Source organism: Orcinus orca, chromosome X (genome assembly GCF_937001465.1).
Source record: "Orcinus orca chromosome X, mOrcOrc1.1, whole genome shotgun sequence".
NCBI classification, from domain to species: domain Eukaryota; kingdom Metazoa; phylum Chordata; class Mammalia; order Artiodactyla; family Delphinidae; genus Orcinus; species Orcinus orca.
The window spans coordinates 37,909,494-37,932,728 of record NC_064580.1 but is presented as its reverse complement, the minus strand read 5'-3'; the positions used below and the strand labels follow the sequence as shown (position 1 = coordinate 37,932,728).

Genomic DNA, 23,235 nt, shown 5'->3' with positions numbered 1-23,235 from the left:
CTCTCTTGTATTCTTGCGTTGAATCTCCTGTTTGCTGTCCCTTGGCGTCCTTTTTTTACTAGTATACTCTCTTGTTCTAGCAAACACATCCTACAATAATTTCTTCAGGAAGTATGCATTGCAAGTAATGTATTGAGCTTTTTCATGTCTGAAAATGTTTTTTTATTATTGATTTTTCTGACTCAATGTAGACTTTAAAGGTTAGAAATATTTTTCCTTCATGATTCTGAAGGTGTCGCTCTAATGTCTCATTGCTTCTAGTGTTGCCATTGAGAGATCAGAAGCCATTGCAGTGCCTGATCCATTGTGTGTGAACTATATCATCCTCCCCTCCTTGAGCACCCTTACCCCTAGTGCTGGAAATCTGAACGTTTTGTAGCCCATAGGGTTCTTAAATTTCACAGTGGCATGTGTGGACATGTGGCTTATCTATTTTGCTGAGTACTTCATGGGTGCTTTTCTTTAAAATTTTTATTTTATATTGGGGTATAGTTGATTAACAATGTTGTGTTAGTTTCAGGTGTACAGCAAAGTGATTCAGTTATAAATATACATGTATCTATTCTTTTTCAAATTCTTTTCCCATGTAGGTTGTTACAGAATATTGAGCAGAGTTCCCTATGCTATAGAGTAGGTCCTTGTTGGTTACCTATTATAAACACAGCACTGTTTACATGTAAATCCCAAACTCCCAGTCTATCCCTACCCCCACTTCCCCCCGGTAACCATAAGTTCGTTCTCTATGTCTGTGAGTCCATTTCTGTTTTATAAATAAGTTCATTTGTGTATATATTTTTAGATTCCGCATATAAGCAATATCATATGATATTTGTCTTTGTCTGACTTACTTCACTTAGTATGATAATCTCCAGGTCCATCCATGTTGCTGCAAATGGCATTATTTCATTCTTTTTTATGGCTGAGTAGTATTCCATCATATAAATATACCACATCTTCTTTATCCATTCATCTGTTGATGGATATTTAGGTTGCTTCCATGTCTTGGCTATTGTAAACAGTGCTGCAGTGAACACTGGGGTGCATGTATCCTTTCGAACCATGGTTTTCTCTGAGTATATGCCTGGGAGTGGGATTGCTGGATCATATGGTAGCTCTAATTTTAGTTTCTTAAGGAACCTCCATACTGTTCTCCATAGTGGCTGTACCAGTTTAGATTCCCACCAACAGTGCAAGAGGGTTCCCTTTTCTCCACACCCTCTCCAGAATTTATTGTTTGTAGATTTTTTAATGATGGCCATTCGGCCTGGTGTGAGGTGATACCTCATTGTAGTTTTGATTTGCATTTCTCTAATAATTAGCAATGTTCAGCATCTTTTCATGTGCCTCTTGGCCATCTGTATGTCTTCTTTGGAGAAATGCCTATTTAGGTCTTTTGCCCATGTTTTGATTGGGTTGTTTGTTTTTTTAATATTGAGCCGCAATAGCTGTTCGTAAATTTTGGAGACTAATCCTTTGTTGGTTGCATTGTTTGCAAATATTTTCTCCCATTCTGTGGGCTGTCTTTTCGTTTTGTTTATGGTTTCCTTTTCTGTGCAAAAGCTTTTGAGTTTAATTAGGTCCCATTTGTTTATTTTTGTTTTTATTTCCATTACTCTAGGACACTTCAGAAAAGATGTTGCTGTGATTTATGCCAGAGTGTTCTGCCTCTGTTTTCCTCGAAGAGTTTTATAGCATCTGGTCTTACATTTAGGCCTTTAATCCATTTTGAGTTTACTTTTGTGTATGGTGTTAAAGAATGATCTAATTTCATTTTTTTACATGTGGCTGTCCAGTTTTCCCAGCATCATTTATTGAAGAAACAGTCTTTCCTCCATTGTATAGTCTTGCTTCCTTTGTTGTAGATTAATTGACCATATGTACGTGGATTTATTTCTGGGCTTTCTATCCTGTTCCATTAATCTATATTTCTGTTTTTGTGCCAGTGCCATACTGTTTTGATGACTGTAGCTTTGTAGTATAGTCTGAAGTCAGGGAGCCTGATTCCTCCAGCTCTGCTTTTTGTCTGGTTTTCTTATCAATGCATTGATAGGAATTACATTGAATCTGTACATTGCCTTGGATAGTATAGTCATTTTGACAATATTGATTCTTCCAATCCACGAATGTGGTATATCTCTCCATCTGTTTGTGTCATCTTTGATTTCTTTCATCACTGTCTTATAGTTCTCAGAGTACAGTTCTTTTGTCTCCTTAGGTAGGTTTATTCCTAAGTATTTTATTCTTTTTGATGTGATGGTAAATGGGATTGTTTTCTTACTTTCTCTTTCTGATCTTTCATTGTTAGTGTATAGGAATGCAAGGGATTTCTGTGTATTAATTTTGTATCCTGCAAGTTTACCAGATTCGCTGATACGCTGTAGTAGTTTCCTGGTAGCGTCTTTAGGATTTTCTATGTATAGTGTCATGTCATCTGCAAACAGTGACAATTTTACTTCTTCTTTTCCAATTTGGATTCCTTTTATTTCATTGTCTTCTCTAGATTTCCGTAGCTAGGACTTCCAAAACTGTGTTGAATAGAAGTGGCAAGAGTGGACATCCTTGTCTTGTTCCTGGTCTTAGAGGAAATGCTTTCAGCTTTTTATCGTTGAGTATGATGTTAGCTGTAGGTTAGTCATACACAGTCTTTATTATGTTGAGGTATGTTCCCTCTATGCCCACTTTCTGGAGAGTTTTTATTGTAAATGGGTGCTGAATTTTGTCAAATGCTTTTTCTGCATCTGTTGAGATGATAATGTGGTTTTTATTCTTCAATTTGTTGATGTGGTGTATCCCACTGTTTGATTTGTGGATATTGAAAAATTCTTGTATCCCTCGGATAAATCCCACTTTATCATGGTGTATGATCCTTTTAACGTATTGTTGGATTTGGACTGCTAATATTTTGTTGAGGATTTTTGCATCTATGTTCATCAGTGATATTGGCCTGTAATTTTCTTTTTGTGTGTTATTTTTGTCTGGTTTTGGTATCAGGGTGATGGTGACCTCATAGAATGAGTTTGGGAGTATTCCTTCCTTTTTCAATTTTTTGGAATAGTTTCAGAGGGATAGGTGTTAACTCTATCCCTCTATCAAATGTTTGATAGAATTCACCTGTGAATTCATCTGGTCCCGGACTTTTGTTTGTTAGGAGTTTTTAAATCATGGTTTCAACTTCATTACTGGTGATTGGTCTGTTCATATTTTCTGTTTCTTCCTGGTTCAGTCTTGTGAGACTTTACCTTTCTAAGAATTTGTCCATTTCTTACAGGTTGTCCATTTTATTGGCATACAGTTGCTTGTAGTAGTCTCATGATCTTTTGTATTTCTGTGGTGTCAGTTGTAACTTCTCCTTTTTCATTTCTAATCTTATTGATTTGAGTCCTCTCCTTTTTTTTTTTTTGATGAGTCTGGCTAAAGGTTTATCAATTTTGTTTATCTTTTCAAAGAACCAACTTTTAGTTTCATTGACCTTTGCTGTTGTTTTCTTTGTCTCTATTTCATTTATTTCTGCTCTGATCTTTATGATTTCTTTCCTTCTACTAACTTTAGGTTTTACTTGTTCTTCTTTCTCTAGTTGCTTTAGGTGTAAGGTTAGGTTGTTTATTTGAGATTTTTCTTGTTTCCTGAGGTAAGATTGTATTGCTATAAAGTTCCCTCTTAGGACTGCTTTTGCTGCATCCCATAGGTTTTGGATCGTTGTGCTTTCATTTTCATTTGTCTCTAGGTATTTTTTGATTTCCTCTTTGATTTGTTCAGTGATCCATGGTTGTTTAGTAGCATATTGTTTAGCCTCCACTTGTTTGTGTTTTTTATAGTTTTGTTCTTATAGTTTATTTCTAATCTCATAGTGTTGTGATTGGAAAGGATGCTTCATATGGTTTCAGTTTTCTTAAATTTACTGGGGCTCGCCTTGTGGCCCAGCATGTGGTCAGTCCTGGGGAGTGTTCCCTGTGCACTTGAGAAGAATGTGTATTCTGCTGCTTTTGGATGGAATGCTCTATAAATATCAATTAAGTTCATCTGGTCTACTGTTTCATTTAAGGTCTGTGTTTCCTTATTGATCTTCTGTCTGGATGATCTGTCCATTGATGAAAGTGGGGTGTTAAAGTCCCCCACTATTATTGTGTTACTGTCAATTTCTCCCTTTATGGCTGTTAGTATTTGCTTTGTATATTGGGGTGCTCCTCTGTTGGCTGCATATATATTTACAATTTTTATATCTTCTTCTTGGATTGATTCCTTGATCATTATGTAGTGTCCTTGTTTGTCTCTTGTAATAGTCTTTATTTTAAAGTCGATTTTGTCTGATATGAGTAGTGTTATTCCAGGTTTCTTGTGATTTCTATTTGTATGGAATACCTTTTTCCATCCCCTTACTTTCAGTCTGTATGTGTCCCTAGATCTGAAGTAGGTCTCTTGTAGACAGCATATATATGGGTTTTGTTTTTGTATCCATTCAGCCAGTCTGTGTCGTTTGGTTGGAGCATTTAATCCATTTACCTTTAAGGTACTTATTGATATGTATGTTCCTATTGCCATTTTCTTAATTGTTTTGGATTTGTTTTTGTAGGTCTTTTTTCTTCCCTTCCTCATTTGTTCTCTTGTCTTGTGATTTGATGACTAACATTAGTTTTGTGTTTGGATTCGTTTTTCTTTTTTCTGTGTGTCTATTGTAGATTTTTGGTTTGCAGTTACCATGAGTTTTGTTATAGCAGTCTGTATATACACAAGATTGTTTTAAGTTGCTAGTCTTTTAATTTCAAATGCATTTCCAATATCCTGCATTTGTGTTCTCCTCTTCTTACAGTTGCTGGGTTTTATATCATATTTGTATGTAGATGATTTCCTACCTTTACTTTATGTTTGCCTTTACTGGGGAACTTTTCCATTTGTAATTTTCTTGTTTCTAGTAGTGGCCTTTTCTTTTCTGCTTGGAGAAGTTCCTTTAGCAATTTTTCCAAAGCTGGTTTGGTGGTGCTGAATTCTCTAAAGTTTTTGATGTATACATATAGCTGATTCACATTGTTATACAGCAGAAACTAATACAACATTGTAAAGCAATTATACTCCAATAAAGATGTGAAAAAAAAATCTGAGAGATTTGCTGGGTGAAGTATTCTTGGTTGTAAGTTCTTCCCTTTTATCATTTTAAATATATTGTGTTGCTCCCTTCTGGCTTGCAGAGTTTATGCTGAGAAATCAGGTGATGACCTTACGGGAGTTCTCTTGTATGTTATTTTTTGCTTTTCCCCTTGGTGGCTCCTTTTAATTTGGACAACTTAGGATTTAAGGTCTGGGAAATGTTCTTGGATTGAGTTCCTCCCCTCCATTTTCTTTGTTCTTTTGGTTCTACTTTCTGGGAAATTTCCTCAACTTTATCTGCCAGGCCTTCTATTGAGTTTTAAATTTCTTCATATATTTAGTTTTCAAGAGCCCTCATTTTGTCTTCTGAAAGTTCTGGTTTTGTTTCATAGTTATAGTATCTTTCCAAGGACATTAATGGTAGTTGGAAGTTTTTTTCTTGTTTAGTATGTTTCCTCTAAGTTGCTCTTTCTGTTTCGATCTCTGTCTTCCAAATTAGACTCTTCTCCAGATGTTTTGGGAGGTTGGTTATCTACTTATGATTAGGAATAGAGCAGTGGTTCTTGAGGGACATTTGACAACGTTTAGAGACATTTTTGCTTGGCAAAACTGGCTGAGGGGGTGCGACTGTCATCTCCAGGTAGAGGCTGGAGATGCTGTTAGGCGCCCTACAATGCACAGGACTTCCTTGCACAACAAAGAACTATTCAGCCCAAAATGCCAACAATGCCGAGGTTGGAAAGCTGATTGAAAACTCTGAACTTGTGGAAGAACTTGTTGACTTTGAATTTCAAGGAAGGTGATCTGGTTGAGTGGTTTGAACAATAAAACGTCATTATTTTTAGTCTTTCCTTCTTGGCTGGTCACATATTCAATAGAAAATCTTACCTTTCCTGCCTGAAGGGTAAAGATCTAGCTTCTAACATTCCCCCCTGTTAATGGGAAATGGGGATGGGCTGTCTACATTCAGTTTGTGTGTGATCACATAAACCCCTTGCTTTTCATGTAGTATCCACTTCTTCAACTGCCTTCTGTCCCCAGTTCTAAGACCCTGTGTTTTACCCTCTCCAGATAATGCACCTCTGTGAGGATGAGGCAGAGTAGTTACCTGGTGGCATGGAGTAGAGGAGGAGGATCTAAGACTCTTAACTGCTTCTCTAATAGATTTCACTCAAACCTTGTTAGTTTAGCCCCACCCTCTCTTTCTCAGAGTTATCTGGTGCTGCCAGTTCAGTTGCTTCCTGAGAATTTTGTAGTGTAAATGAGTTTGGTTCTGAACTTTTCTTATTTTCTCCTTGCAATTTGGCGTTTCTATGAATGCTAAGCCAGTTACCATTACTCCATCTGCTTTCTTGCTTTCAAAATTTGATTATTAATTACTATTGTATTCTCTCATTCTCCCAGTCCTTTAAGACATTTTCTTTAGCCCCTTTTCCCTCATTTTAATGGGTTCAGGGAGAAAAGTTAATTTAGATGCATTTGCTAAATCTATCCTATTATCCTGGAGACCAACATATTATACTGTATTCTAGCATAATTTTGTTTAATTCTAGTCACTTTTGACATGCAGTTGTCCCTCGGTATTTGCAGGGGATTGGTTATAGGATCCCCGCCAATACCAAAATCCATGGATGCTCAAGTTCCTTATATAAAATAGCATATTATTTGCATATAACCCACACGTATGCCCCATATACTTCAAATCATCTCTAGATTACTTACAATACCTAATACATTGTAAATGCTTTGCAAATAGTTACCAGTGCAAATTCAAGTTTTGCTTTTTGGAACTTTCTAGAATTTTTTTTCATATATTTTCAATCCATGGTTGGCTGAATCAACAGATGTGGAACCTGCAGATACAGAGGGCCAAATGTATTTACTTTTGGTATCATAATGGTTCAATTCCTAGACATGACCTTTCTTCACATTAATGAAAGCTAGAGGAGATTATTGTGTGTCTGCATAGAGACACAGCTACATTCTTTTCAAAACCTTAGGGAAGTAATAGCAAATATTCAATTGTAACATATTCTAGTTTAATTGACCTTTTACTTTAAAACTTAGTATTCTGAAAGCAGCCAACTGCCTTGAGTAGAACCTTGTGCCACAATCCCAATCAATATTCAGTATTCTTAAAGAATTGGATAAAGAATATAGATTTTATCAAATCTGAAATGCCATCAATTATCTTATCATTCCAGTTTGATTAATACCCTGGCCAGAATTAGTGGAAATATGAGAAAGATAGTAGTTTATAATGATGGCTTACAACTACCTCTGTCAGTATTCCCCCCACCCCCCATAATTATTCAAGAATCGACTGTACTATAGACTAAAAATTTAAGGATGAAATTTTAAGATTCAAAAAGAATTTAGGCCAGACTGAAACCTAGGCCTCCTGAATTTTTGCTGTTCCTTAAACTGTCATTCAAGTATAACTAATAAGTGTAATACAGAAGTTTTAACATACATTTTATTACACTCTCCTCCCCATTTTAAGATGGGAAAACAAGCCAGATTTTCTTATATCCTGTGTCTTTTTAGCGTTTTGATGAAATAAATATAATCAAGTCCTGCTAAAATTATAGACACTATATACTCATTCAAATTTTTTTCAGTTTCCACTGAGTTTCCAGTTGATGGATTAAATCCCAAAAAAAGTTAAAAGATTTTTCAGTGTCTTTTTAGTGTACTAAATGGTTCACCTTTTCTAACCCCCTGGATGTCACTGAGAGACAGATCTTTGAAACTCTTTACTCGTGACCTATCTTCATGTCATCAATAGTTCAGAGATAAACTCATTTTCTTTGCCTCACATTATAAAAGTAGCCTAAAGAACCAAGGATTTGGTTCCTTTTTTTCATTCACAGACTTAAACACGTTTTTGGTGTTTTTTTTTGTATCAGTATTCCCTTTTTTCTTGATTCTTCCTAGCTTTCTTCATTCTACTATTACTAAAAGGGTTGGGGGAGAAGCTATGTTTTCTTCCTCACCTTTGTTCAAACAGGAAGAACTAAAGAATTGACTCTTGACCAAAAATGATCCCACATACAGATCTTGGAAAGTATCCAAAAGGTGTAGTGAATTGAAGCATACTACACAAATGTATATATAAATAGAGTCCCAAGGGTTTAATGTGTGTACAAAAACCAATTACGCTAAACATTTCCTGAAATTACTTGCTATTGTCAGGATAAGTAATCACAAGTAAGACATCCAGATTGAGAATGAAAACATTTGTGGGAGTCCTGACTCACATTGTTATATGTCTTCTCACAGAGAAAAGTCTTTGAACAGTTTTGAGTGATTATCAAAAAGGTCCTTTTCCTATAGAGTTCTGAAAGGTACACTATTACCATTTCTTTTCCTTCAAGTTTAGCTTTGTTAGGTTGCTTGAAGAGAGAGACTTGAAACTGTAGTGTAACTGATGTCCTGATGATTGATAGTGGGATGAAATCAACTGATTCATATGATCTCAGAGAAATGTTTAAGTCTAGGTTAGATTATATTCGTTTGCCTGTCCTCTGAAAGAATAAAGACAAACTTACACTTTAAGGCAAAAGTATCATAAGTGTCCTACTGTAAATGAAGAACTTTTCTCTGTCTTCTGATTGACCACATGCATCCAGGTGTACTGTTTCTACCTGTAAAAACCAATGAGAGTGTTTTGTTTCCTGAGGAGGGGGGAAATCCATACGTGTATACACGTACATGTGTGTGTATTTAATAACTTAAACCATACTAGCCTTCAAATAAAATACTACAGTATATTGCGATTGCATTCTACATTAATCAATAGTTGATTCAAGCATGTTGGATTATCTTTAGTTCAGATACTTATTTGATAACTATTAATCACAAGGAACAGAGTGTGTGTGTTTTTAATGCCTGGGACCAGGCATTGTTATTTTATCAGTCATTACAGTTGATTCAACTGTATGGTCAATATTGAGAGCCACCAATTTCAATTGAGGAGAGGACTGGGTAAGAAAGTGACTGGACCACTGGTTTTGCTAGTAGAAATTACTTCCTTTCCTATGGCAGTTGAGAGTAATGCTAATTTGAAGTTTGGGGAGGATGAAGGATTTCCCTGTGACTTCACGTGAGACTGTAGAGGTTGTTGGAAACTAAATCATGTAGGGCTTTCTCTTTGTGAAGTGTCTATTTAAGTCTTCTGCGCAGATTTCCTTGTAGTATATTTTCTTATTTAAGAATTAGTTATGTATTTTGGTTCTTGACTAAATACGTGTTGCAAATACCTTCTCTCTGGGATTTTAAGCAGAAACATAATATCAGATTTTCATCTTTAAAACATCACTTCAAGAATGAATGGGAGAAACAAGTTTTCAGTGGTCCTAGTAGAAACTGGTAGTGGTTTAGACTACGGAATGAGTCATGCAGAGAAGTGGACAGGATTAAGAGATATTTGAAATAAACTCAGTAGGACTTGTTAGTGAAGATTAGATAAGTGATGGCTAAGATGAGAGAATGATTTAAGTTTCTGGTTCAAAAGGTAAAAGTTGTATACACTACCACTGTGAACTATTATTTTGCTTAAGATGCTGATACTATGTAGAGAAAATTACAGAGATTATTTGCCTTGAATATAAGAACACTATCTCAGATTTTTAAAAGTGATTTTGAAAGTAAATTTGTTTCTTATTTTTCTGGGTTATCAACTTCAAATAAATAATTACCTCATGAATTATAGAAAAATGTGTTCAAAACTATATTAAATTCTATTTTGAAAGCTATGGCTATAGTAGACAATGAAATATGAATACACTGTTGAAGAGAAATAGAAACTTAAAATCAACAAATTAAACTTGGATTTTTTTTTTTAGGGGTCCCTTCAGTGTTGTACGACGATGCATCAACAGAGAAACTGGGCAACAATTTGCTGTAAAAATTGTTGATGTAGCCAAGTTCACATCAAGTCCAGGGTTAAGTACAGAAGGTAAGAGATGGATTTCAAGTAAGTTATTTGATGTCTGGCTTTATTTCATTTCCAATCCATCTATCAACTTAACCTTCATCTGGGGGTGGGGAAGCAGAGGGTGTAATGCAGTGGGAAGTGGGTGGAGACAGTTTAAATTCCATTCTAGTTTGTCAGATTTCTAGAACATAGTATTTGAAAGATAGCTAGATTTGATTTAACAGTGTTATGAAGTCATCTAGGATTGCTATTGGCCTATGTTTTTTGAATAGAAAGGAAGTAAAATCTGAAAATATATTTTTTAGGATCTAACTTGTAGTCCTATAGTATAGAACATGGGATGGGAAGGGTGAGAAGGGAAATAATGGCACAAATATAATCATTGCAGATTCAAAAGAAACTAAGATGAGTTCCCTTCAAGTCCATAACTTACTACCCTTAGGATTGTGATCTAATAGAACTAAAAGACTAATATATCACATATTGCTTAAGTCACTTATGGTGTATATGTGTAAATGAAAGATCAGTACTGCTAGGACTTGCAGGACTCAAAATTTTGTTTCAAGACATTGATATGGCTAATCATATTTATGTATAAATATTTATAAACAGTACAGAAGCATTTTAAAAGTTTTTTTGTTTGTTTTTTGCTGTTTTAAGCCATAGTTCCATGTAGCCATGATTCACATATGGTCGCACTTCAGATGGCACAATTATTATTTTAACGTTTCTAATTAGCCTGTCTTCTGTCTTCAGACTTTTTCACAGTCCAGTAAAAGACATATCCTTCTTAAGTCCTTTCCTTCTTAATCCCAAGAGCAATGCAGTTAATAGTTTAAATTGGAAAAGCTAAGGCAGAGTAGCCTATTTATATTTTATCCAGTTATCTTACTTTAAGAAGTAGAAGCCCAGATACTGTGAGTTCCAAGTTAATCTATTCCTGCAGATCCTTTTTCAGGATCATTACTTTTAAATACTTTTTTGAAACCTTCTAAATTATTATTATCCATATACTGAATGTAGAAGATTCATAGAAGTTGTTACAAAGAATCAATAACTGATTTTTTTTTAGTGCTTTAATCTTTCAATTCTTAAGGTAAGATTTAGGGATTTTATATCTTACGGTTTCATATTTTGGAATTGGCTATTATTACTTTTGAGTACAAATTATTTTATAAATTTAGCAGAATTTAAAATTCACTTCTAATCAGGTTTCACCACTATATTATGTTTGCTAAAACTTTTTAACTGCATTTAAGTTTAATATACTGTATTTGATTTTCTGTACCTCAGTTGTCAACTAATTTTAACAAAAAGCTTTCTGAGTACTTAGGTAATTTTGTATAAACCTAGTTCATTAAACATATAGATGTGTTGAATCTTTATTTCTCTTAAATGTTTTGATACTGTTGATGAATTTAGTAAGATTTCAGTTTAAAATCACAAGTCTAAATCAATTACTCAGTATACCTATATTATGTTGATTTTGTTTATCAGTATACCTAATTCTGAATCTACAGACTAAAGACATTTTTTATGGAGACAGTTAATTACTTTCTCAGTTATCTGAGGTTCTTTCTTTTTTTAAAAAAAAAGAAATTTATTTATTTATGGCTGAGTTGGGTCTTTGTTGCTGCGCGTGGACTTTCTCTAGTTGTGGCTACTAGAGTGGGGGCTACTCTTCGTTGCGGTGCGTGGACTTCTCATTGTGTTGGCTTCTCTTGTTGTGGAGCATGGGTTCTAGGCATGTGGGCTTCAGTAGTTGTGGCGCACAGGCATAGTTGCTCTGCGGCATGTGGGATCTTGCCGGACCAGGGCTCGAGCCCGTGTCCCCTGCATTGGCAGGAGGATTCTTAACCATTGCACCATCAGAGAAGCCCTTGGCTGAGGTTCTTTATTGACAGATTTCTTCAGCAAGGAATCTCTGTAGCTATAGACCCAGACTGCCAGGCTGGATCTCATTTATTGTCACGTAGCCAGGGAGTCAAACACCAAACTTAAAAAGATGGGGTTGGCGTACCATCCATGTCTCTGAGGTTAAGTCTTCTGAAGTTCACTCATTTGTCGCTTTGGCATTGCTTTGAGTATGTAAATGTCTTCAAGTCCTATTCTGAAGACAAGGCTTGGGCATTTCATTAATCTTATATGGTAGGGTCACAACCTATAGATATTAAATGATATCCAGTTGAATTCTGCATATTACTCATGACTTTATCTGGTTTTGATAAGGGTTTGATGTTATTCAAATGAAAATGTGCAATTGTTCCTTTATATTTATGGCACCAAAATGTAGTTTTCCCATCTTCTTTAGCACAATGATACTCGCAGTGGTTAAGAAACAGAATAAAAATTTCATCTCCACCCTACCACAACTATTTTTCCTTTTGAAGAAAAACTTGCAGTGGAGTTCCTATACACACTATGGCTTATTTTCACACTAGCTTACTTTAACTTGCACACATTTTATTATAAGATATATAATAAATAATGTTATTTTATATTATAAAACCTCTTTGAACAGTATCCTCCATCCCCAACTTCTTTCAACATATTTCCAAAACATTTGCCCTTCCAGTGCATGTACAAATTGTTAGTGTCCAAAAATGACCTTATTCATGGCTAAGGGTAGGAGATGTCGTATTAAGAAGAAACATATTTTGAAGTGAAATTTGAAGTACAATAAAAAGGAATCTATAAGTTTAAACAGAAGTACCTAGAAATATCTATATTTACCATTATATTCTCTTCTTTTTTTAAAATTAATTTATTTGGTTGCGCTGGGTCTTAGTTGCGGCAGGTGGGCTCCTTAGTTGTGGCTTGAGGGCTCCTTAGTTGCAGCTCACTGTCTTCTTGGTTGCAGCACATGGGCTCCTTAGTTGCGGCACACGGGCTCCTTAGTTGTGGCTTGCCGGCTCCTTAGTTGCAGCATGGGGGCTCCTTTGTTGTGGCATGTGAACTCTTAGTTGCAGCATACATGTGGGATCTAGTTCCCTGACCAGCAGTCGAACCTGGGCCCCCTGCATTGGGAGCACAGAGTTTTAATCACTGTACCACCAGGGAATTCCCTATATTCTCTTCTAATTAAGCCTGTCTCTCAAGCAACAGATAATTTAAAATCTATTTTATTCTTTATGTTTTCTTTTTTATTTTATTTTTGTCATTTTGATTTATTTAATGTTTGTCATTGCGTCAGTATTTTTTCTTGTTAGTACATTTGTATTCAAATACATTATTGAATAAAATAGGTTTCGTGAAGTGTCATCTGGGAAACTAAAGTATGCTATTTATTTGGATAGGTCATTATGATACAAAGACAAGTAAAAAGAGCACCTATTTTTAAAAAATTTTTATTAGAGTATAGGTGATTTACACTGCTGCATTAGTTTCTGCAAAAAGCAAAGTGTATCAGTTATACCTATACATATTTTAGATTCTTTTCCCATATAGGTCATTACAGAGTATTGAGAAGAGTTCCCTGTGCTATACAGTAGGTCCTTATTAGTTATCTATTTTAAGAGCACCTATTCTTTTTTTTTTTTTTTTTTTTCGGTACGCGGGCCTCTCACTGCTGTGGCCTCTCCCGTCGCGGAGCACAGGCTCCGGATGCGCAGGCCCAGCAGCCGTGGCTCACGGGCCCAGCCGCTCCGCGGCATGTGGGATCCTCCCAGACCGGGGCGCGAACCCACGTCCCCTGCATCGGCAGGCGGACTCTCAACCACTGCGCCACCAGGGAAGCCCAAGAGCACCTATTCTTAAGAAACTTGCAGTTTAATAGTCCCAACCATTGTTTCTAATATTATTTTTATAAGAAAAAATATGTAATAAATTCTAAATATATAATTTAAAAATTAGCTTTTGAAATGAAAAATGTATAGTAGTTAAAGACCACTTATATATGTTTTAATATTTTACATTGTCATTGATTGCTCTATTGAAGGTCAGATGTTGTAATTATTTGAATATCTGTTCTCTGTTTTCTCATCAAAATCATATTTTTTTGTTCAATAGCGGTTCTTATAGGCTACAGAGTATCCAAGAAACCCTTAAATTGTAAGCAGAATTATGTATATATGTTCATTTTCCAGAAAAAGAGTCTACAGTTTTTATTAGATTCCTAAAAAGGCATATTATTCCTAAATGGTTAAGAATTTATCCTTTCACATATATGAAAAAGTGAAGTTGACTCTTATGAATGTGACGTGAATAAGAAGTTTCTATTAAATGAAAGCTAGGTGAATTTCTGTTAGGATTGGAGGATATTTTCATCCTTAAATACACAGCCTCCATTAATGAAATTCCTTGATTATTATCTTAAAACCTTTAATTAATGGACATTTTATCTCTTACTCTGCTGAGCCACTAATTTAAAGTTGACTTTTTCGTTTTAAAAATAAGTATCAAAATTAATTCAAGCAAATTGTTAATAGGGAAATTTAAGGAATGTAAGACGTACAGAATTGGAAACTGAATTGACAGGAGTTCTGATATCTTGAAAGGACTCAATTCTTTATGGCTTAATTTAAAAAGTTCAAAAATGGTGGTTTTTATTTTAGAATATTAAGTTGTCTTCTAGAAAGAATATAGATTGGGTTCCAGTTTGCATAGTCTCCAAGAATATCTCATTCAAAAAATCCCAGATAGCAGATGTTAGCAAAATTGGAGGAGTAAGGGCCTTTGATAATGCTCATCTCTATAAAAACAAAGGGGAAACTGGCAAACGTTGTCAAAATCAGCTTTTTCAAAACCCTGGAACAACACATACACAGAGCTTCTGAGCAAGGACTAAGCTAACCAAGCAGAGATAGTGGCCACATACAACAAAGGATACAGACTTTCCAGAATTAGTTCCGAAAAGTCAGTAAACAAATGAACGGGGAACAATGATAACAAGAATAAGAACAAGAACAAGAACAACAACAAAAACCCAGCAACAGTAACAACAAACCCTGGAGGAGGGGAGATTCTTATTTACAGAGTTGGCACATTACTTAAAACATCTAGTTTTCAACAAAAAATTATGAGTAATGCAAAGAAACAAAGTATGGCTCATTAACAGGTGAAAAAGCAAGCATATCAAGATATACATAACTGAAGTCTCAGAAAGAGAGAAGAGAAAGGGAAAGAAGGAATATCTGAAGAAATAATGGCCCCACATTTCCCGAATCTTATGAAAAACATAAACCAACACATCCAAGACGCTCAACAAATTCTAAGTACGATAAACTCAAAGATACATCATAATCTAACTGTCAAAAGCAACAGTGAGAGTATCTTGAAAAGAGCAAGAGAGAAGCAATTCATCATGTACAAGGTATCCTCAATAAGATTAACAGTGATTTCTCATCAGAAACCATCATGTCCAGGAAACATGAAATACCATATTCAAAATGATGAAAGAAAAAGATTGTCTACCAAGAATTCTATATCTGGCAAAACCATACCTCAAAAATGAAGGATACATTAAGACATTTCCAGATAAACAAAACTGAGAAAATTCATCACTAGCAAACCTGCCCTACAAGAAATAGTAAATGTAGTTCTTAAGGCTAAAAAGAAAACACTAGATAGTAACTAAAACCGTGAGAAGTAAAAGAGCACAGTAAAGGTAACTACATATGTAAATATAAAAGGCAGTATAATTTTTTTTTTTTTTCGGTACGTGGGCCTCTCACTGTTGTGGCCTCTCCCGTTGCGGAGCACAGGCTCTGGACGCACGGGCCCAGCTGCTCCGCGGCATGTGGGATCTTCCTGGACCCGGGCACGAACCCGTGTCCCCTGCATTGGCAGGTGGACTCTCAACCACTGCGCCACCAGGGAAGCCCTAAATATTTTTTGATTATAACTTTTTCCCTCCTGATTTAATCGAGAACTGCTTGAAGTAATAATTATAAATCTATGTTGATGGACATAAATGAATAAAGGTGTAATTGGAATGAAAATAAGAGCACAAAGGAGGGAATGGAACTGTATAGGATGAAAGTGTCTGTATACTATTGAAATTAAGTTTATATTAATCTGACCCATATTGTTACAAGTTAAGATCTTAATTTTTATACTCAAGTGAGGAAATAAGAAAATAACCCCCAAAATATAATTTAAAAGTTACAAAGGGATTAAAGGGGTACACTAGAAAATATCTATTTAATGCAAAAAAGTCAATAATGGAGAAACACAAAAACAAAAGAGACATATAGAAAACAAATAGCAAAATTATAAACATAAATTTTACAGTAAGTCCCATACATATGAACGAGTTCCATTCCGAGAGCATGTTCTTAAGTCCAATTTGTTCGTAGGTCCAACAAAGTTAGCCTAGGTACCCAACTAACACAGTAGACTATATAGTAGTGTACTAAGTTATGTGATTGGGCATGCGAACGTATGTTTGCATCTTTGAAAGCTCACAACTTTTTCTTTTTTTTTCCTTAGGATTTAAATTTCATTTTATTTATCTTTCTTACAAATTTATTGAGATAAAATTAATGTACAGCACTGTACACGTTTAAGGTGCATAGCATGATTTGATTTACATACATCATGAAATGGTTATCACAGTAAGTTTAGTGAACATCCATCATCTAATATAGATACAAAATTACAGAAATAGAAAAAAATTATTTTTCAAGGTTTAAATTTTAAATAATGAGTTTAAATATAGAGAATGTGTACATGGTACAGTATTAGCTTTTCACACTTTAAATTTGGTGAAAATAAGATGAATATTTTTTGTGAATGCCTACCTTGTTAGTTATTTTGTTTATTTGTCAAATAAATCGATTACTTAATGTAAAATCTGAGTTCTTTTTTTCATTTTTTAAGCTTTTTATTTTATATTGGAGTATAGCCAATTAAAAATGTTGTCACAGTTTCAGGTGCACAGCAAAGTGACTCAGCCATAAATATACATGTATCCATTCTCCCCCAAACTCCTCTCCCATCCACGCTGCCACATAACATTAAGCAGAGTTTCCTGTGCTATACAGTAGGTTCTTGGTTATCCATTTTAAATATAGCAGTGTGTACATGTTGATCGCAAGCTCCCTAACTATCCCTTCCCCCCATCGTCCCCTGTGGTACCCATAAGTTCGTTTTGTAAGTCTGTGAGTCTGTTTCTGGTTTGTTTTTGTTTTTTTTTGTTTTTTTTTTTGCGGTACGCGGGCCTCTAACTGTTGTGGCCTGTTCCATCGCGGAGCACAGGCTCTGGACGCGCAGGCCCAGCGGCCATGGCTCACGGGCCCAGGCCCTCCGTGGCATGTGGGATCCTCCTGGACCGGGGCACGAACCCGTGTCCCCTGCATCGGCAGGTGGACTCTCAATCACCGCGCCACCAGGGAAGCCCCTGTTTCTGTTTTGTAAATAAGTTCATTTGTATCATTTCTTTTTAGATTCCGCATAAAAGGGTTATCATATGATATTTCTCTTTGTCTGACTTACTTCACTCAGTATGACAATCTCTAGGTCCATCCATGTTGCTGCAAATGGCATTATTTCATTCTTTTTAATGGCTGAGGATTATTACATTGTATATATGTACATCTTCTTTATCCATTCCTCTGTTGATGGACATTTAAGTTGCTTCCATGTCTTGGCTATTGTAAACAGTGCTGCAGTGAACATTGGGGTGCGTGTATCTTTTCGAACCATGTTTTCTTTCTGGATATATGCTCAAGAGTGGGATTGCAGTGTCATATAGTAGCTCTGTTTTTAGTTTTTTAAGTCACCTCCATACTGTTCTCCATAATGGGTATACCACCTTACATTCCTACCAACAGTGTAGGAGGGTTCCCTTTTCTCCACACTCTCTCCAGCATTTATTGTTTATGGATTTTTTAATGGTAACAATTTTGACTGGTGTGAGGTGATATCTCATTATAGTTTTGATTGGCATTTCTCTAATGATTAGCGATGTTGAACATCTTTTCATGTATTTGTTGGTCATCAGTATGTGTTCTTTGGAGAAATGTCTATTTAGGTCTTCTGCCCATTCTTTGATTGGGTTGTTTGTTTTGATGATATTAAGCCTCATGAGCTGTTTGTAAATTTTGGAGACTAATCCCTTGTCAGTCACATCACTTGCAAATATTTTCTCCTAGTCTGTGGGTTGTCTTTTCTTTTTGTTTATGGTTTCTTTTGCTGTGCAAAAGCTTTTGAGTTTAATTAGGTCCCATTTGTTTATTTTTGTTTCTACTTCCGTTATTCTGGGAGACGGATCAAAAAAGATACTGCTGCAATTTATGTCAGAAAGTGTTCTGCCTATGTTTTCCTCTAGAAGTTTTATAAGGCCCAGTCTCACATTAGGTCTTTAATCCATTTTGAGCTTATTTTTGTGTATGGTGTTAAAGAATGATCTAATTTCATTTTTTTTTAAATGTAGCTGTCCAGTTTTCCCAGCACCATTTGTTGAAGAGACTGTCTTTCCACCACTGTATCGTTTTATCTCCTTTGTCTTAGGTTATTTGACCATAGGTGTGTGGATTTATTTCTGTGCTTTCTATCCTGCTCCATTGATCTATATGTATATTTCTGTGCCAGTACCACACTGTTTCGATGACTATAGCTTTGTAGTATAGTCTGAAGTCAGGCAGCCTGATTCTTCCAGCTCCGTTTTTCTTTCTCAAGATTACTTTGGCAATTCGGGGTCTTTTGTATCACCATACAAATTTTGAGATTTTTTTGTTTTAGTTCTGAGAAAAATGCCATTGGTAATTTGATAGAAATTGCAGTGAATCTGTAGATTGCCTTGGACAGTATAGTCATTCTGACAATATTGATTATTTCAGTCCACGAACATGATATATCTTTCCATCTGTTTGGGTCTTCTTCAATTTCATCAGCATCTTATAGTTTTTGGAGTACAAGTCTTTTGTCTCCTTAGGTAGGTTTAATCCTAGGTATTTTATTCTTTTTGATGCAATAGTAAATGGGATGTTTCTTGAATTTCTCTTTCTGATCTTCCGTTGCTAGTGTATAAGAATGCAACAGATTTCTGTGTATTAATTTTGTAACCTGCAAGTTTACTAAATTCATTGATGAATTCTAGTCGTTTTTTGGTAGCATCTTTAGGATTTTCTATGTATAGTATCATGTCATCTTTAAACAGTGACAGTTTTACTTCTTTCCCAATTTGGATTCCTTTTTATTTCTTTTTCTACTCTGATTGCCATAGCCAGGACTTCCAAAACTATGTTGCATACAAGTGGCAAGAGTGGACAACCTTGTCTTCTTCCTGGTCTTAGAGGAAATGCCTTCAGCTTTTCACCATTGAGTATGATGTTAGTGGTAGATTTGTCATATATGGTCTTTATTATGTTGAGGTATGTTCCTTCTTTGCCCACTTTCTGGAGAGTTTTTATTGTAAATGGGTGCTGAATTTTGTCAAAAGCTTTTGCTACATTTATTGAGATGATTATATGGGGTTTTCTTTTGTTTATTTTTTTAACATTTTTATTGGAATATAATTGCTTTACAATTGTGTGTTGGTTTCTGCTTTATAACAAAGTGAATCAGTTATGCATATACATATGTCCCCATATCTCTTCCCTCTTGCATCTCCCTCCCTCCCACCCTCTCTATCCCACCCGTCTAGCTGGTCACAGAGCACCAAGCTGATCTACCTGTGCTATGCAACTGCTTCCCACTAGCTATCTATTTTACATTTGGTAGTGTATATATGTCCATATATACACTACCACTCTCACACATTGTCCCAGCTTACCCTTCCCCTTCCCCTTGTCCTCAAGTCTATGATCTAGTAGGTCTGTGTCTTTATTCTCGTCTTGCCCCTAGGATCTTCATGACATGTTTTTTCCTTTTAGATTCCATATATATGTGTTAGCATACGGTATTTGTTTTTCTCTTTCTGGCTTACTTCACTCTGTATGACAGACTCTACATCCATCCACCTCACTACAAATAACTCAATTTCGTTTCTTTTTATGGCTGAGTAATATTTCATTGTATATATGTGCCACATCTTCTTATCCATTCATCTGTCGATGGACACTTAGGTTGCTTCCATGTCCTGGCTATTGTAGATAAGAGCTGCACTGAACATTGTGGTACATGACTCGTTTTGAATTATGGTTTTCTCTGGGTATATGCCCAGTAGTGGGATTGCTGGATCATATGGTAATTCTATTTTTAGTTTTTTAAGGAACCTCCATACTGTTCTCCATACTGGCTGTATCAATTTACATTCCCACCAACAGTGCAAGAGGGCTGCCTTTTCTCCACACCCTCTCCAGCATTTGTTGTTTGTAGATTTTCTGATGATGCCCATTCTAACCGGTGTGAGGTGATATCTCATTGTAGTTTTGATTTGTATTTCTCTAATAATTAGTGATATTGAGCAGCTTTTCATGTGCTTCTTGGCCATCTGTGTGTCTTCTTTGGAGAAATGTCTGTTTAGGTCTTCTGTGCATTTTTTGATTATGTTGTTTGTTTTTTTAATATTGAGCTGCATGAGCTGTTTATATATTTTGAAGATTAATCCTTTGTTGATTCGTTTGCAAATATTCTCTCCCATTCTGAGGGTTGTCTTTTCTTCTTGTTTGTAGTTTCCTTTGCTTTGCAAAAGCTTTTAAGTTTCATTAAGTCCCATTTGTTTATTTTTGTTTTTATTTCCATTACATTAGGATGTGGATCAAAAAGATCTTGCTGTGATTTATGTCAAAGAGTGTTCTGCCTATGGTTTCCTGTAAGAGTTTGATAGTGTCCAGTCTTACATTTAGGTCTCTAATCCATTTTGAGTTTATTTTTGTGTACGGTGTTAGGGAGTGTTCTAATTTCATTCTTTTACATGTAGATGTCCACTTTTCCCAGCACCACTTATTGAAGAGGCTGTGTTTTCTACACTGTATATTCTTGCCTCCTTTATCAAAGATAAGGTGACCATATGTGCGTGGGTTTATTTCTGGGCTTTCTATCCTGTTCCATTGATGTATATTTCTGTTTTTGTGCCAGTACCATACTGTCTTGATTACTGTAGCTTTGTAGTATAGACTGAAGTCAGGGAGACCGATACCTCCAGCTCCGTTGTTCTTTCCTAAGATTGCTTTGGCTATTCGGGGTGTTTTGCGTTTCTATACAAATTGTGAAATTTTTTGTTCTAGTTCTGTGAAAAATGCCAGTGGTAGTTTGATAGGGATTGCATTGAATCTGTAGTTTGCTTTCGGTAGTATAGTCATTGTCACAGTGTTGATTCTTCCAGTCCAAGAACATGGTATATCTCTCCATCTATTATTTGTATCATCTTTAATTTCTTTCATCAGTGTCTTATAATTTTCTGCTTACAGGTCTTTTGTCTCCTTAGGTAGGTTTATTCCTAGATATTTTATTCTTTTTGTTGCAATGGTAAATGGGAGTGTTTTCTTAATTTCACTTCCAGATTTTTCATCATTAGTGTATAGGAATGCCAGAGATTTCTGTACATTAATTTTGTATCCTGCTACTTTACCAAATTCATTGATTAGCTCTAGTAGTTCTCTGGTAGCATCTTTAGGATTCCCTATGTATAGTATCATGTTGTCTGCAAACAGTGACAGCTTTACTTCTTCTTTTCCGATTTGGATTCCTTTTATTTCTTTTTCTTCTCTGATTGCTGTGGCTAAAACTTCCAAAACTATGTTGAATAATAGTGGTGAGAGTGGGTAGTGTTGTCTTGTTACTGATCTTAGTGGAAATGGTTTCAGTTTTTCACCATTGAGGACGATGTTGGCTGTCGGTTTGTCATATATGGCCTTTATTGTGTTGAGGTAAGTTCCCTTTATGCCTACACTCTGGAGGGTTTTTTGTCATAAATTGGTGTTGAATTATGTCAAAAGCTTTCTCTGCATCTACTGAGATGATCATATGGTTTTTCTACTTCAGTTTGTTAATATGGTGTATCACATTGTTTGATTTGCATATATTGAAGAATCCTTGCATTCCTGGAGTAAACCCCACTTGATCATGGTGTATGATCCTTTTAATGTGCTGTTGGATTCTGTTTCAGAGTATTTTGTTGAGGATTTTTGCATCTACATTCATCAGTGATATTGACCTGTAATTTTCTTTCTTTGTGACATCCTTGTCTGGTTTTGGTATCAGGGTGATAGTGGCCTGGTAGAATGATTTTGGGAGTGTTCCTCCCTCTGCTATATTTTGGAAGAGTTTGAGAAGGATAGGTGTTAGCTCTTCTCTAAATGTTTGATAGAATGCGCCTGTGAAACCATCTGGTCCTGGGCTTTTGTTTGTTGGAAGGTTTTTAATCACAGTTTCAGTTTCAGTGCTTGTGATTGGTCTGTTCATATTTTTGATTTCTTCCTGGTTCAGTCTCGGAAGGTTGTGCATTTCTAAGAATTTGTCCATTTCTTCCAGGTTGTCCGTTTTAGTGGCCTAGAGTTGCTTGTAGTAGTCTCTCAAGATCCTTTGTATTTCAGCAGTGTCAGTTGTTACTTCTCCTTTTTCATTTCTAATTCTATTCATTTGAGTCTTCTCCCTTTTTTTCTTGATGCGTCTGGCTAATGGCTTATCAATTTTATCTTCTCAAAGAAAACAGCTTTTAGTTTTTTTTGATCTTTGCTCTCGTTTCCTTCATTTCTTTTTCTTTTATTTCTCATCTGATCTTTATGATTTCTTTACTTCTGCTAATTTTGGGTTTTTTTGTTCTTTCTCTAATTGCTTTAGGTGTATGGTTGGGTTATTTATTTGAGATGTTTCTTGTTTCTTAAGGTAGGATTTTATTGCTATAAGTTTCCCTCTTAGAACTGCTTTTGCTGCATCCCATAGGTTTTGGGTCGTCATGTCTCCATTGTCATTTGTTTCTAGGTTTTTTTTTATTTTCTCTTTGATTTTTTCAATGATCTCTTTGTTATTAAGTAGTGTATTGTTTAGCCTCCATTGTTTAGCCTCCATATTGTATTTTTTACAGATTTTTTCCTGCAATTGATATCTAGTCTCATAGCATTATGGTCAGAAAGGATACTTGATACGATTTCAATTTTCTTAAATTTACCAAGGCTTTATTTGTGACCCAAGATATGAGCTATCCTGGAGAATGTTCCATGAGCACTTGAGAAGAAAGCATATTCTGTTGTTTTTGGATGGAATGTCCTATAAATATCAATTAAGTCCATCTTGTTTATCATTTAAACCTTGTCTTTCCATATTTATTTTCATTTTGGATGATCTGTCCATTGGTGAAAGTGAGGTGTTAAAAGTCCCCTACTATGATC

The 23,235-nt window shown here is 35.5% G+C and overlaps 1 protein-coding gene across 11 annotated transcripts in view; it reads left to right on the top strand.

Moving 5' to 3' along the window:
* CASK (calcium/calmodulin dependent serine protein kinase) overlaps positions 1-23,235 on the top strand; it is a 389,604-nt gene that overhangs the window by 65,661 nt on the left and 300,708 nt on the right. For 8 of the 11 annotated variants that reach the window (XM_049704817.1, XM_004281357.2, XM_004281355.3 and 5 more), the window contains exon 2: positions 9,930-10,042. In XM_049704817.1, the coding sequence (XP_049560774.1) occupies positions 9,930-10,042 (113 nt within the window). Of the gene's footprint in view, positions 1-9,929; positions 10,061-23,235 lie in introns of all 11 variants that reach the window. The other 3 variants (XM_033408545.2, XM_049704815.1, XM_049704812.1) reach the window with 1 other exon arrangement.